This window comes from Falco peregrinus, chromosome 5 (genome assembly GCF_023634155.1).
Source record: "Falco peregrinus isolate bFalPer1 chromosome 5, bFalPer1.pri, whole genome shotgun sequence".
NCBI classification, from domain to species: Eukaryota; Metazoa; Chordata; class Aves; order Falconiformes; family Falconidae; genus Falco; species Falco peregrinus.
In genome coordinates, this window is record NC_073725.1 from 111,147,578 (window position 1) to 111,161,579 (window position 14,002).

Below are 14,002 nucleotides of genomic sequence, written 5' to 3' on the forward strand. Positions count from 1 at the left end.
GGGGCCCTGTTATTTGTGGTATTATGCTAGTATTTATGTGGTAAATCTTGACTTTGCTTGACATGAATGTTGGTAGAAAAAAATGCCTCCCTGATATACATGAATTTAACCAGACACCTGAAACTGTTTTTTGTCACACAGCAGTCTACAGACACTTCTTGAATACATCTTTAGTCAGAAATTTCCTAACGTATAGTAAGCTTATGAGATGAAATAGATTCAAACTCCTGCACCAGAGACTTCACTTACTTCAGAAAACAGGTTCCAGCAAAATATAGGGAAATTGTGGGACATAAAATAATGTAGAAAACTATACTTTCCTTTAAAGAACCTGGCTTTATTCATAGGATGATTCTATGACTGGCATGTGGGGAAACCAGTTCTCTTAGAGAGAAGAATGGTTAACAGTTAACTTCAGTCCTCAAACCTATGTTCCAAATACCTTAGAAATGGGGTAGGGGTAGCAAATAGGACTTTTTTTCTGCTGGGTAAACACAAACTCCAATTATGCAGCCTTAGAGAAACAAACACACAGCATTACCCAAGGGAAGGCCTGTTAAGCCCATAATACACTTGAAGCTGCAGGTACGAGTATATGGCCCCTATCTATAATGACAGCCAGGCAGTGTGCTAATTGTTCAGTGCATTTTACAATCCAAGTCCTAGTCCATAGTCCTTTTTGTTTCAGTGTATTTGCTAGAGATGTGGTTTTAACCAAACTAATATTGATATATGCTGTACTGTTAGCACAGCTATGGTAACATAAAAATGTTCTAATCATGTTACAGCTTTGCAAAATAAACAATGAACTGTCATAAATGTTAATATTTATAACTGTTCTCAATATGGCTTTACTGATTGTGCTGTGGAAGTGCACATAAAGCCAAACAGATCATGTGCATATGGAAGCTGGCAAACTTCAGAAGATGATCCTCTTTCAATTTCTGTCCTGTCATTTACACATTCATGGCAAATTCCTTTCCTCTGTCATCACATCAAACTGAAATATCTTAAGCGTTATTACAAGTACTCTGGTTGTACATTTTTTTTCATAGTAATTTATTAAATTAATCCTAACTTCTTCCTGTAGGTCACAGTTAAGTTTTGGTTTAAGCTGTTGCTTTTATGAACATAAGCTTTGGGTCTTTCACATCAGTTGTTCTACAATAACATAGAGAGTTTTTGCAGTCTACGCCTATTGTAAAAACTGGAGAGATCATTGTAGACAACATGTGCAGTCTTCTGATATCTCTTGAAAGCCCACAAACAAGCTTCAAACAAACTTCTATCAGTCACAGAAGTTAGCTGCAGATATCTTGAAGAATGAGTAAAATTTGGATAGCTGGTCCCAAGCAGACATCTTAAATTTGCTTAAAAACGGAAATAGCTGGGAATAGATGCTGGTGGTGTTTCTTGTGAGTTTACAAAGATTAGTTAACAATTTTCTGTTCACTTTTTGGTTTACCTTTCAGTATACTCAAGTTCTTAGAATCCACTTACATTCCACCTTCCTATATATTGGAGATGGAAAAAGTTGGTAAGCAAGGAGATACCATTTTGGTGTCTGGAATGAAAACAGGGAGTTCTAAATTGAAAGCAAGAATACAGGAAAGTGTCTATAAGGTAAGAAACTTGCATTCTTTTTCTTTTCTTTCTCCGCCCCCCCCAGTTATGTAGTCTTTTAGTCCAGTGTTACAGGAGTACTGTAAGCTTGCCCTGCTGTAGTCACGTTGTGGATATCAGTGCTGCATCTCTGTCCTACTGGATCAACTCTGTAGTCCATATCACAAAAGATTACAGTGCTGCTCTTGATCGCCCTGAAAGGTTTGGAGTTTGGTGCAGTTACCTAGTGCAGGACAGAGCATGTGCCAGGCATCATTCTTAGACTGAACTGTGACAAAAGGCCCTGAGGAATACACTTCAAATACTTCTGTACAGTTTTATTATTCCTGGTAGTCATTCATATTATATATATAAAACCTAGAATCATGCTGCATAGGGCATTGGCCTCTTACCTCTTTTTAAAAATAACCAACTAGAACACTTTAGGTCCTTTTTTCAATAAATAAATAAATAGCTAGAACAAGGATTACTATATTGGATATACCTTTATTTCCTGTTGTGCTTGAAATGGGTGTCTTAGGGATACTTGGTATGTAATTCTACCTCATTGGATGCTCCTCTCCAAGCAAGGGCTTTGGGATCAGAATGTCAGTGCTACAAGGGTGTTAAACTGCAGCACTGGCAGTGTTTTTAGCTGTTAAATAAATCTATGCTGTTTCTTTGTAACTTGCAGTGACTGAGTTTTTCCTTCAACTCTAGTAACAGAGGTGTTTTTTCTTTTAATAGAATTTGCAAACACCTGAGAGTTCTTACAGGTTGTCCCTTGCAGGAATACTTGCAGTTGTGCTAGTATCAATTTAATGCTGCACCTTAAAAAAAAAATCCTTCTATAAAATAGTGGAGTTTTTCTGAAGTTCATCTCATATCTGCAGTCTGTTTTTGCAGATTTGTGTTACTACATGTTGTACGTAATGTTTTTGTTTAAAGCAGAATTGCCTTGGACTATCAAACGCATACTTGTAAAAAGTGTTCTATGAAAATATTACCTAAATGTATGTAATACTAATAACGTGGCACAAATAATAGTGCATGTTAAGAATTGTGGTTTTGTTACAGTTCTACCTAATTGCTGAAGTTAGTTATCCTGTGTATCAGGCGGACTTTTTTTTTCCTTGAATGCTTGTAGCTTTACTAGCTTTCTGTTTTAATATTTTTCTGAATTAGTTTTGAGCGAATACTGTAAGTGAAATCGAAATAATATTATTCCATTTGCAATTTTTTTATGGCTTTCTGGTTAGTAGTTCCTTTAAATCTGTCACTGCTGCTGGACTGCCATTTCAGTTAACATCCCTCAAACAGCTGTAATGGAATTTATACAATTACCTGTTGTATTCCTAATCTAAAAGACTAGTGAATTTGATACAGGTTCCTCAGTGAAGTTGTAATGGTTATATTGTGTGGAAGTACCATGTTTTACAGTAGGGAAAATAAATTTCTAGATGTCTGAATAGTCATTTTGCATCTGCCTCAAGTTTATCTGTATTCTCCAGAAAACTGAACCAAAATCATGCCCATGCAAACTTGATTTTTTTTCTTCAGCCTTGCACAGTATGCATAGAGCAGATCTTCCTACCATTCATTGTGCTTTGCATGTCCCTGTTGTGACTGAATTTGAGATGATAATAAAGAGCCAATTACAGCAAGTAATATTTTTCACTTACAGATTTTAAGTTATTACTGTGTGGTCTGTTTCAAACAAGTAAACTGCTTTCAATGTTGCTTTTTCTTTTTCTTTACCCTCAATAGCATGTACAACCTGCAGAAGTCAGATTGCTAATTTTGGAAAACATTCTTTTGAATCCAGCATATGACATTTATCTTCTGGTAGGAACATCAATTCAGTACAGAGTTCAGAAAATAAGGCAAGGGAAGATTACAGGTTTGTCCTGTGTTTTGTGGTTGTGTGTTTTTTGTTTTTTTGGTTTTTTTTTTAACCCTATGTGAATTTTTAAAGGCTGAGAAGTTGTGTTTTTTGCTAAGATTTAATAATTAATAAATCAATTAAATTAAATATTTTAATATTTAATACTGTTTTCCTAAACCACATGATACAGCTGTTTAATTTTTCTCTCAAAGAAACTGTGTCTATAAAGGATATACTATTGCAGGTTTGTGAAGGACACGAAGCTAGGGATAACTTCGAATAGGAGCTAACTGTCATTTTAGATGTACTCATTTATTTTCCATTTACTAAAACTCTGTCTTAGTTAAATCAAATCTAATTAGTAACTTTTCTAACAGAAAAGTGCCTGCAGCTTACAATGAGCCTGTGCTCGTAATGACTGACATTATTTTTTGAAAGAGACTAAATAAATGATTACTAGGCTCACTATGTCAGCTAGTAGTGCAGAATGGAGCAGCAGAAATTATCAGTAACTCATAGAAAGTTATTTGGCCACTTCTGAAGCTGGGAATGAGTTGGATGTTAGGTCAAAAGGGTGGGATGATGTTAATTGAAAATTGCAGCTTCAAAGAAATTAAAGTTAGGCAAGAAGTTAATTTTGTGCGTGTGTGTTGATGTAATCACAGAAATTCTGTTTCCGTAAGACATTAAAAATACTGATTTAATGTGTGCACCAGGCATCAGTAAAAATTAATCAGAAATAATTATCAGCATCCAAACACTGACACATTTGATTTTGTTGTTTCATATGTTGTCTTGTTTTATGTACAGAATTGATGATGCCGTCTGATCAGTATGGATTGCAGCTACAGAACAACATACTTGGTCCTGAGGGAGATCCGTCTTGGCCAGTTGCCAAGTTGGATCAGGCAACATCCGTTGTAACTGCATTGCAGCAGGGACAAACTAACCTTGTACTTGGGCACAAGAGTATCCTTTTTAGGTGATGCTTTTCCATCCGGAATTTCATGGCAGGAGGCAAAATTTCCACCCTTTGCAGCATAAAAAGATAAAATTATCTACATTTGTACCAGTAGTTTTGAAAATCAAGAGTACCTGGTAGAGCCATAGAAAGCATCACTGCTGTGAATTCAGTCCAACAGAGCTGCCTGATGTTTTGAAATGTGCTAAGAAATTACGTTGGCAAAAGATCAATTAAATCATGTGTGTTCCCGTTATTCAGTGTGGAAATGTGGTGGGGCTTTACTTAATTTTTATATTTAGAGCATTATATTCTCCAGTGAAATCTCTCTAAAATGCTCACTGTTTTTCAGGGTAGTGGGGAGAACATTTATTTTCAGTGTACAATTAGCTTTAATACCCAGAGGCATAAGGAGCCCCAAGAACAAGCTGATCTTTACTTGACTTTTGTCAAAATATTTCTCTTCCTTTACTGAGACTTCAGGTATTCGTATGGAAGGGGTTTCCAGATTACCAAACAGCACTATCTATGTTGTAAATCCTAAGTATTTAGGTTGGTACTGGCTGCAGTTTTCTTCATCACTTAATATAATTTTTCTTGTTTTTGTGTTGGTGTCTGTCGTTGTGTATATACATGCTTCCATTTCTGGTATTGCTTTTCACAGAAAAGTAATTTTATTCAGAAAAGTAGCTCAGTGCAAAATAGGTTTAGTAGTAAGTATCTTTCATCTTTGTATTCAGCAGCTTAAAACAATGAATGTGTATCTTCAGAAGCAAAATGCTTACATACATTATGTAAAGAGGCTGTTGGTTTGTGCTATTCAGTTTTTCCTGTTTTGTAGGATTTACAGTTCATCCAGGTGACAGATGGATCCTGGAAACAGGCAGACTTTATGAAATAACAATTGAAGTGTATGATAAATCAAGCCATAAGGTGTATTTATCTGATGTAAGTTGAAATGGTGATATACTTCTGAGTGCCTGTCTCCTAAATCCTGTCTTTCTTTGAAATTAGTTAAGCAGTTTCTTATTTACACAGAGTTAGGACATTTCAAAGCATATTGCTTCTTGCCTTTTCTTTTTTCCCCTCATTGTTTTGTTGTGAGGGGTTTTTTTTTGGTAAAATAAAGCAGAGATTCATGTGAAAGTGTCCCTTGGAGTCTTAAGTACTGTAGAAAAAAAACTAAAAGAAGATGGACAGTGCACTTCAAATATGTGGCATAGGCATTGCACTGGAAATTGCAAACTGGGGTAACTGCTGGAGAGCAGTACTAATATGGTACTTCATCTCATCAATCCCCATCACATACAATATTTCATGTCTAGAGGCAATCTTTCCTATTAAAGAATGAGGTGCAAGGTGGGCTTATAACATCCTTGAGGAGCTACCTGTGTCCTTTCCGTTGATTATGGGAAAAGCTTAGATGGATTAGGTAGCACTAAAACACTTCACTGTTTGCTAGTTAAATAAGATGAATTCTAGGTACTAGGTACCAAATATACATTGCTTTAAAAAAAAATAAAATCAATAGTTCATTTGCTAGCAGAAAAAAATTTATTGAACTATGCTTTTCAGAATACTGAATTTATGGGAATGTTGCTTTAATTTGCTTCTTGAGATACAGATCTGAGTTTCAGCTAGATCTCAGACATATGCTATTGGGGTGGTATATTTGCATGTTCCTTCCCTGTTCAGTTTAAGAATGACAAAATTAAGAAATTACTGTAAAATGTGAATTATTTAGTAGTATAAATATTAGCACATTTTGTGTTTAATTTCAGGTTGCTGATAATTTAAAAAAGTAAATATTTTCTTTGGAGTTAATGCCGTGTCTGAAAGATACAATCTTGCTGAGAGACTGAAATTTTCATAGGGAAAAATTCTTACGCGGTTTCAGATAAGTTTCTTTGAATTGTGTTATTAAATGGTTGTTCTCTCATTGATTTGTTGCTAGTATGTCTATGGCTTTCTGTACAGTATTCATGTTAGTTACCTGTGGCAATATCTATTTAATGTTCTGGTTTTAGAATATCAGAATTAGTACAAAGCTGTCCAAAGAATATTTTGAGGTGCTGAAGTCATCTCTGAATGGATCGTATCATTATGTGAAAGCAGTGAAGAAGGGTCAGACTATCATTGATGCTGCACTGACATCAGTAGTAGATCAGGTATGTTTTCGTAATAACTCTTTTGCTTTACTGGTAGGCATAGAAATAATTTACTTGTGCAGTAGTGACTTAATAGTCACATAATAAAAGGAAACCTAAGACATACATGGGTCTAAGCCACCTTTGTTTAAACAGATTTAAGAATCAAATTCTAAAATCCTTACCTCAGGAAAACTGTCAGTTAAGTCAACAGAAGATTTGCCTAAATAAAGACTGGGATTTTGCTACCAAGTGTGTGGCAAACACCTGTTAAAACTAGTGGTGCACAGCCTTGTTTTTTTTTTTCATGGCAGATACTTATGTGGGCACATATCGTTTCCGTGTGCCGGTGCAAAGGCCCTTTCACATTCTCTGATTGAAATTTACAATTTATTGTGGTAGGATCATCAGTGTCATACCCTGGCCTTGTTCTGCATTCAGTCACATTTGGAAAGTTTTCTATCATTTGGTAAGTGATGTTAAATGCTGGAATGAAAATCTGCCAAATGTATCAGCCTGCAAATTTCTTAAAATTAATATTAACTTTTGCTAGTTGGGCAGGCTGCTGAAGGTATGGCTAACCAGGGCATGTGGTGTGAAAGTGATTTGCTTTTGCTTGAAACTTGGAAAAATTCAACACTTGAACCCATTTGCTATGAAATAGTTCTAGTGATTCCCCGAGTAGGATTTAGTAGATCCTTGTATATGATAAACCGTGTTCATTCTCTGTGTCAGAGGTAGTCTTCAGTGAAGTGAGGTCTGCTGAGAGCTCTGAAGGTTTTCCTTCAGAACTTCAATAAGAAACAATAAGTTGTGCCAGAGTTACGGCATTACACTTACAGCCAAGTTGTAAAGGCCAGTATGTCAAGATGGGCTGAGGAATGGGTCTGTTAGGCTGAGTTTTGTCTTCACCTGCTGCAGAGTGGAATGAGCAAGTGGTAAATGCAGGCGTGGAGTTACTGAATTAGCTCTGCAGACAAGGTGTCAAAAACTAGGAGTAGTGAAAGTGTATTTCTTACTGCTGTTTGCCTTTTAATGTGGGCAGCTGTATCTCCACAGTAATACTACTCATTTAATGCAATAGTACATTTTGCTGTGATGAGCTCTTTGCTCACAAGTAATGGTGTTCATAAGTGACCCTAAACAGTTGCTTTCCTTCCTCTCTCAGATGTTTTCAACAACTTCTCTATATATGACTAAACATAAATTGTAGGAGGCACTATGGTGCCATTTATAATACTGTGCTTTTGCTTTTTGTAGGATGGAGGTGTTCATACATTACCAGTTCCAGTGCGAAACCAGCAAGATGTTGAAATATATGTTCCCATAGTTGTTTCACCCAGCATTTTGACATTTCCTTGGCAGCCAAAAGCCGGAGTTTACCAGTACACCATACAGGTATGCTGAAGTAGTATGTAAATGCAGGAAGTATTGCTCAAGCAGGCACAGCGAGGCCTGTAACCACTAGGGAGTTGGTTGGGTACTTCAGGCACAGTGACATCCAAAACTTTATTTGAAGGAATTTCATTGGATCTTATTTGCAGGAATTAGTGTAGTTTAAAAAGAGCACACAAGAAACCAACAAACATAAAAACCCCACCAACTTTTTATCTTGTGTCTTTCATTCACTTCCTCTCTCCCTCACACATGCACCACACAAGTATGCATTGAGTGGTTTGGAATTACAGAAGACATCCTAGGTACACAACTTCATAGTAATGATTAGAGGCTACCATTTACTGTAAAGGGATAGAAGTATGTGAGTATGAATCAAGAGTGTGAAATGACTGGAAAAAGGGCATGACAAGATTAATGAACCATGCCCTGTCAACCTTTGACATCAGTATCCTTCACTCAGCAAACATCTCATGCTTCTAATAAAAAGTTACAGGGAGGCAAAGGCCACAGTTTCATTTACATTATGCCCTTCTAAAGGGACATCTTTTTCTTGTTTCTTCTGTGTGTCCTGTCTGTCAATCCTTCCATACACTTCATGAAGCAAATAGTTTCATGTATTCATGTGATCATTCAATGATACTTCCAGTATCCTGAGTATAGTCTAACTGGAGAAAAAAGGCCATTGTTTATCCCTGGCCCAGACTTTTATCCTAGTACAATGATACCCAGATCCTGCACTCAAGTGTTTTATGCGCGGTTCCTACCTCTCCCTTTCAGCATGAAGTAGTGCTCAGTTTTGGGTCTCCCTGTAAAAAGTATACAAAAGAGGCAGTGGGACACATGGTATCTGAAGTAAACAAATCAATCTCATAGGGGTAAAACTGCATTCTCTAGTGTAAATCTGAAGTTAACACCATTGAGTTTAGTGCTGTCAGCTGGACTGTTAATTTCTGTGGGATTAGTTTGGTTTAGTTCATGCTATACCCAACCACACCAGCAGAGTGTGGTAAAAATTCTTAGTACAAATCTGCATTTTCAGTACATCATAACTTCTGCTGGAGTTTTCCCACTAAGGGAAAGTAAACGTGTTTTTCTGTTTCCTGCCTGTTTTACAGTTCTATTCTTGTCTCACCTTATCTTGCATATATCGTCAAATATCTCATTAGAGAATATTCCTTCATGTTACTCCAATAATTGCATCAGTATTCTAACTGTAGGGTGACTTTTTTTCATTAAAAACATAAAAACTTTTTTTCTCCCAACATTTAGTTTATATTTACTGAAACTGATAACATTTTCCCAGTCTGCCCCTTCAACAATACTAGTGGTTTTTTACAATAGCACACAGCTTGACTGTTGTTTTCCTGCCTGTAGATTAGTGTTTGCCTCCTACTTGATAGTTTTTGAGGCAGGCTGTTTTAATTTGGCGACTAGACTGTTTCTGAAAATAAGTTGAAAGGGATTTTTGGATCTAGCCAAATTCTGTTTATAGCTAAACTAACTCCTTCCAGATGGTGTCAGAATGACTTCTAGGTTTTACTTTGTCAGCTGTCTAGTTTTCTGTTAGTTGCTTTGTTCATGTTTGTGCTAATAAGATGGTTTCTGCAGCAAGTAAAAAAAAAAACCAGCTAAGAATAAAAAAACCCGATGTTTCTTTCCTTCCCTCCTTCCGAGAAGTGAAGTGCCATCTTTGTGAAGTTAAGTATGTGGAGGTTATTTTTTTTTTTCTAGTGAGGTCATCATGGTCACTGGTGATGTGAAGTCAGTTTGTGGAGTTCAGCTTACAGGCTGTTGATCATGATTAGACTGAAATAGAAGTTTACCCTTTCTCTCCTCAGTGCAAACTGACTACTAGAGAGAAGAAAGTGCTAATTCTTCTGGTTTGTACAGCAACAAGAGGTGACTCCATAGAATTATTAAGAATTGTGTGTTTCTGTTTTATTTTTTCTGCTCATTTTAATTGAAAATATAATTACAAAACATTCTGAACTTTTACATTCTTTAAATGTTTCTTGCTACTTTTCATGCATCTCCTTCTGTCACATACTGTTACCTGTTTATCTATTATTCCTCGCCAGTGTTCTTTGTGTAATCAGGTTGTGCATGCTGATGGGAAGGAAAAAGTGAAATTAGTACCCTTTGGATTCTCACACCACACCACCCCACCCCACCCATACCCCCCCACCCCCGTAAAAGTTATTAGCTAAACTTCTGCGTAATTTGTTTATTTTCTCTGCTGTCCTTCTAGACAATATTTATAATCTTGTTAATTTTTACTTTAATTATAAAATGAGCTAGGGCAAATGCTGAGGAAGTTAAAGAAATTAAAACAATACACATAAACAAAAAAATTGCTCTGATTTCCACGCTTGTTTTACTGTGATGGAACTTTAAAACTTATTTTGGAGTGTGGAAGTTTGGGGTTTTTTTATGCATTTTAAAAATGCATTATTCTCAGTATACCTTTCTGCATAGTATTTTTCTCAACAGACACTTCCCATAGCTCACAATAATGATGTTTAAAACCTATACGTTTTACAGCATTGTAATAATTTGTTTCTTCAGTAGCTAGTATTACACACCTAGGAGGACAACACTCCACTTGTGTTGGCAAAATGGTTTTTGGCCCTTTGCTTTATAAAGTATGAACCTGCAGCAAATCTTATTACCCTTCCTGGCTGCCAAGTGCTTATAAAGAAAGAGAGTGTAATAATTTGTCTCTATTGATGATAGCCACAGTATCAAGTAATTAGTTCGTACCCTTCTGTAGAATAATTCCACTCGCTTAAGCTCTTCTAGTTCTGAAACAACCCTTCAAGAGCTGAGAGCTCTAGGAAGAGGGTGAGGTTTTCTTTTTTTTGTTGGTTTGGGTTTTTTTCATGGGAATCGGCACGATGAACCTGAGCTTTTAAGTTGGGCAGTTACTGAGTCTGTCCTTGAAAAGCCATTGTGGGAGCATCACCTGCACATTCCGCAGGCCCTCGTGGTGCTCGTGGCAAGACAGGGCAGTTTCCCTATGTGCCTGTTGCTTATTCCATGACTGATCAGTTGCTGGAACAGCATGTCTGTTGAATGGCTGCAAGAGCAAGAGGCTGTGATGATTTTCAGCATAAAAGTAAAGAAGTAAATGCTAACAAGAGAGACTTTTTTTTTTCTTTTATTTTTTTCCCCCTCCCCTTTTGCCTCATTCTCTCCCTGCCTCCCACCTTCTTGTCTCTTCCCTTTAGGTCCCGTAACAGTTCCCATTGAAAGAGCTAGTAGGTAGAGTGTCAGGTTAGCAGCCCTGAGACCCAAAATCAGAACTTTGGCCGTCAGGAACAGAGAAACAGTGGGAGTTTTCAGAAGTACGATAATGCCAGGTGCTAGGCCTCCAGCGTGCTGATTTGTGAAATGCTCTGCTGGCTCTAAGCACTGTCAGTCACTGGGATTTGTGAGCATCACGCTTCTGCAGTGGGGAGGCAAGTATTTGGGTTAGCAGCACTGGTGAGCACACGGGGTATGTGCGTGAGGAAAGCTGAAATTAAAATGAATGAAGGGTAGTAATCTTCTTACTTCACCTTGCTTATTTGAAAGTTCTGAAGTGTTATTTTATTTGTATTTCCTCAATAATAGCATTGCTCAGTGTGTCCCTGGTCTTCATGCAAGGTATTCAAAGGCTTGACAGCTAAGAAATGTAAGAACCATATACTTCATAAAATATTTGGAAGATTTTCTCTCTGTATTCTAGGCCCATGGTGGAAGTGGAAATTTCAGCTGGTCATATTCTAACCAGACAGTCGCTACAGTGACAATCAAAGGAGTAATGACAACTGGAAGCGATATTGGTGTCAGTGTTATTCAGGCAATTGATGTTCAGAATCCGTTGCATTATGGAGAAATGAAGGTAAAATTCTTATTTACCCTGGGTTACTCTTGAATATGGCTTTTAGAAACAGATGGCTTTTAGAAACAGTGAAGAAGCTGAGAACGCCATAGGCATTCCCCTTCCCAAAATGTTTCCAAGAGTCCCTGCATGCCCTGGTGGCAGGCTAAGTGATTCAAGCTCTCTCCATTGCATTAACTTTACTCCTGTTTTGTCCCCTTCCTGCTTTCCTTGGCAAGTCTTTTTCCTTGTTGAAAGCTTTGAGTGCAAGGAGGAATATTAATTTGCTACTGGCCTCGTCACCTAAGCAGGCAAGCCAAACTAAAAATGTATTCTGCAGGGTAAGAGGTGGGTGCTTTCCCTTGATGTAAAACGGTGACTGATAACACCAAGGTACACAAGGAAATTCCTGCCTAGAGAAGTGGCTGAAATGTGCCACATAATGAATCTAGATACCAAAGCTGGCCAAGAAAAAATAATCTTTTAGGAAAATTAGGAGAAAATAGGAATGAAAAAATACCACTCCCAAGATGAATTTTGTGATCTTTGTGCAAATCATACCCTGTTCTTAGAGTTTGGTCAGGGTGATCAGTGTGTGGTATGGAGTGAAGAAAATACAGGAGCAGTATATGTAATGGCCCCACAGGAAAGAGTATGCAAAGGCAGGTGAAGAAGAAGCTGCTCTGTTTAACACTGCAAATTTACAGCATTAACCAACCTTTAACATTTTTTTCTAGAAAGTTACTGCTCTGGGAATATCTCCTTGTGTCCTTTGCACACAAATAATTTTCCTTAATGAAATGGTGTCTGCTTACTCTCTCTGTCAAGCTGTTAAGAACTGCCAGATCTGTAACATGATAGAATAGAAACTAAAGAGTAAGCACTTATTACTCTGGTGTATATTTGCTACTGTGAAGTAGTACTGCTTTGCTACCTTCACAAATTCAGGCATTTTAATCTATGCTTTAACTCTGTGCCTTTTGCAAAGAGCTGAGCATTGGAATGGAAACCTGACAGAAGAGGAAACTCACGCCTGCCCTTAGAAAAACTAAGATAGTGTACTGTAGCATGTGTGACTAATCTGGGATCCAGAGGCTGTGTTGGTCTAACTGCATGGCCATAAATTAAATAGGTTTGTTTATGCCAAGCGGATGCTATTGAGGTTGGCAGACAACGTCCCATCTGGCTAAGGCTTTGTAAAGGTGGTGGTCTTTGCTTCTGAAGAGCATATAAGTTGATTTGGGAAGCACAGTCTTGCAAGCCCTGGGGCAGCGCACCTTCCTTCCGGGATACATGCCTGTAATTTAGCAGCTGGGGAGGAACAAGCTGATTGCATCAAATGCACATACATTAGGTCTACGAAATACCTCGTAATTTTTAAGTATTCCCATGTGTAGCACTGCTGTAATTGTTGTACTGCACTTGCACAGAAATCCCTTTTGACAAAACTGTTAAAAAATGTGTTTGGTCAAGGTCTGTCCCATATTGAAGAAAGCGCTATGTAAGCAGATACTGTGCCTCCCCCTCCCCTCCCTTCTTTGTTTTGTGTGTGTTTTGGGAAAGATGTTTCTAACCCAGTTTTACTCAGAACAGCTGCATCTACTGATGCTGGGTTTTTTGAAGGGCAAATTAGCTTGCGTTTTGTGCTCAGATTATTTCTGACAATTCTATAAAATGGATTTGAGAGGTACTAAACTTCATGCATAAAATAACATAAATGTTTAAAATAATGACATGAATTAAAATTTGTGCAGAACTTAGTTTACAGACTGGCTCTGAAATTATTCTCTGGACAACCCATGATGCTGCTTTTTAGCAGTGTGACAGTTACCAGCAGGAGATAAGTTTTAACTGAAAAACCTTCGTTCTTCCTTATCCCCAAACATAAGTCAAAGCCTGAAGACACAAAAAATACTTCTCTCCATGTGCACTTTCAGAGCGGTGTACTGCACAATCTGAATAGGTTATTTTTGAATACCTTTGTTCTTGTGTTAGGAATTGCATTCTTTGTAGAATAACTCTGAAGAGTTCTGTTTACTGACCTCAGTGAGCAAGTTTTAGGAATAGTTAGCCACGTTCCACAAGGATTACAGTTTTAACTCTGTACCATATGGTTCAATATTCTATCTTGAAGACATTTACAGATG

General features: G+C 37.4%; 1 protein-coding gene across 1 annotated transcript in view; it reads left to right on the plus strand.

Moving 5' to 3' along the window:
- NUP210 (nucleoporin 210) overlaps positions 1-14,002 on the plus strand; it is a 69,419-nt gene that overhangs the window by 16,953 nt on the left and 38,464 nt on the right. Inside the window, exons 5-12 of the mRNA XM_005239338.4 lie at positions 1,473-1,623; positions 3,370-3,502; positions 4,298-4,456; positions 4,932-5,000; positions 5,290-5,396; positions 6,476-6,616; positions 7,856-7,993; positions 11,721-11,876. Coding sequence (XP_005239395.2) covers positions 1,473-1,623; positions 3,370-3,502; positions 4,298-4,456; positions 4,932-5,000; positions 5,290-5,396; positions 6,476-6,616; positions 7,856-7,993; positions 11,721-11,876 — 1,054 coding nt within the window. The remainder of the gene's footprint in view (positions 1-1,472; positions 1,624-3,369; positions 3,503-4,297; positions 4,457-4,931; positions 5,001-5,289; positions 5,397-6,475; positions 6,617-7,855; positions 7,994-11,720; positions 11,877-14,002) is intronic.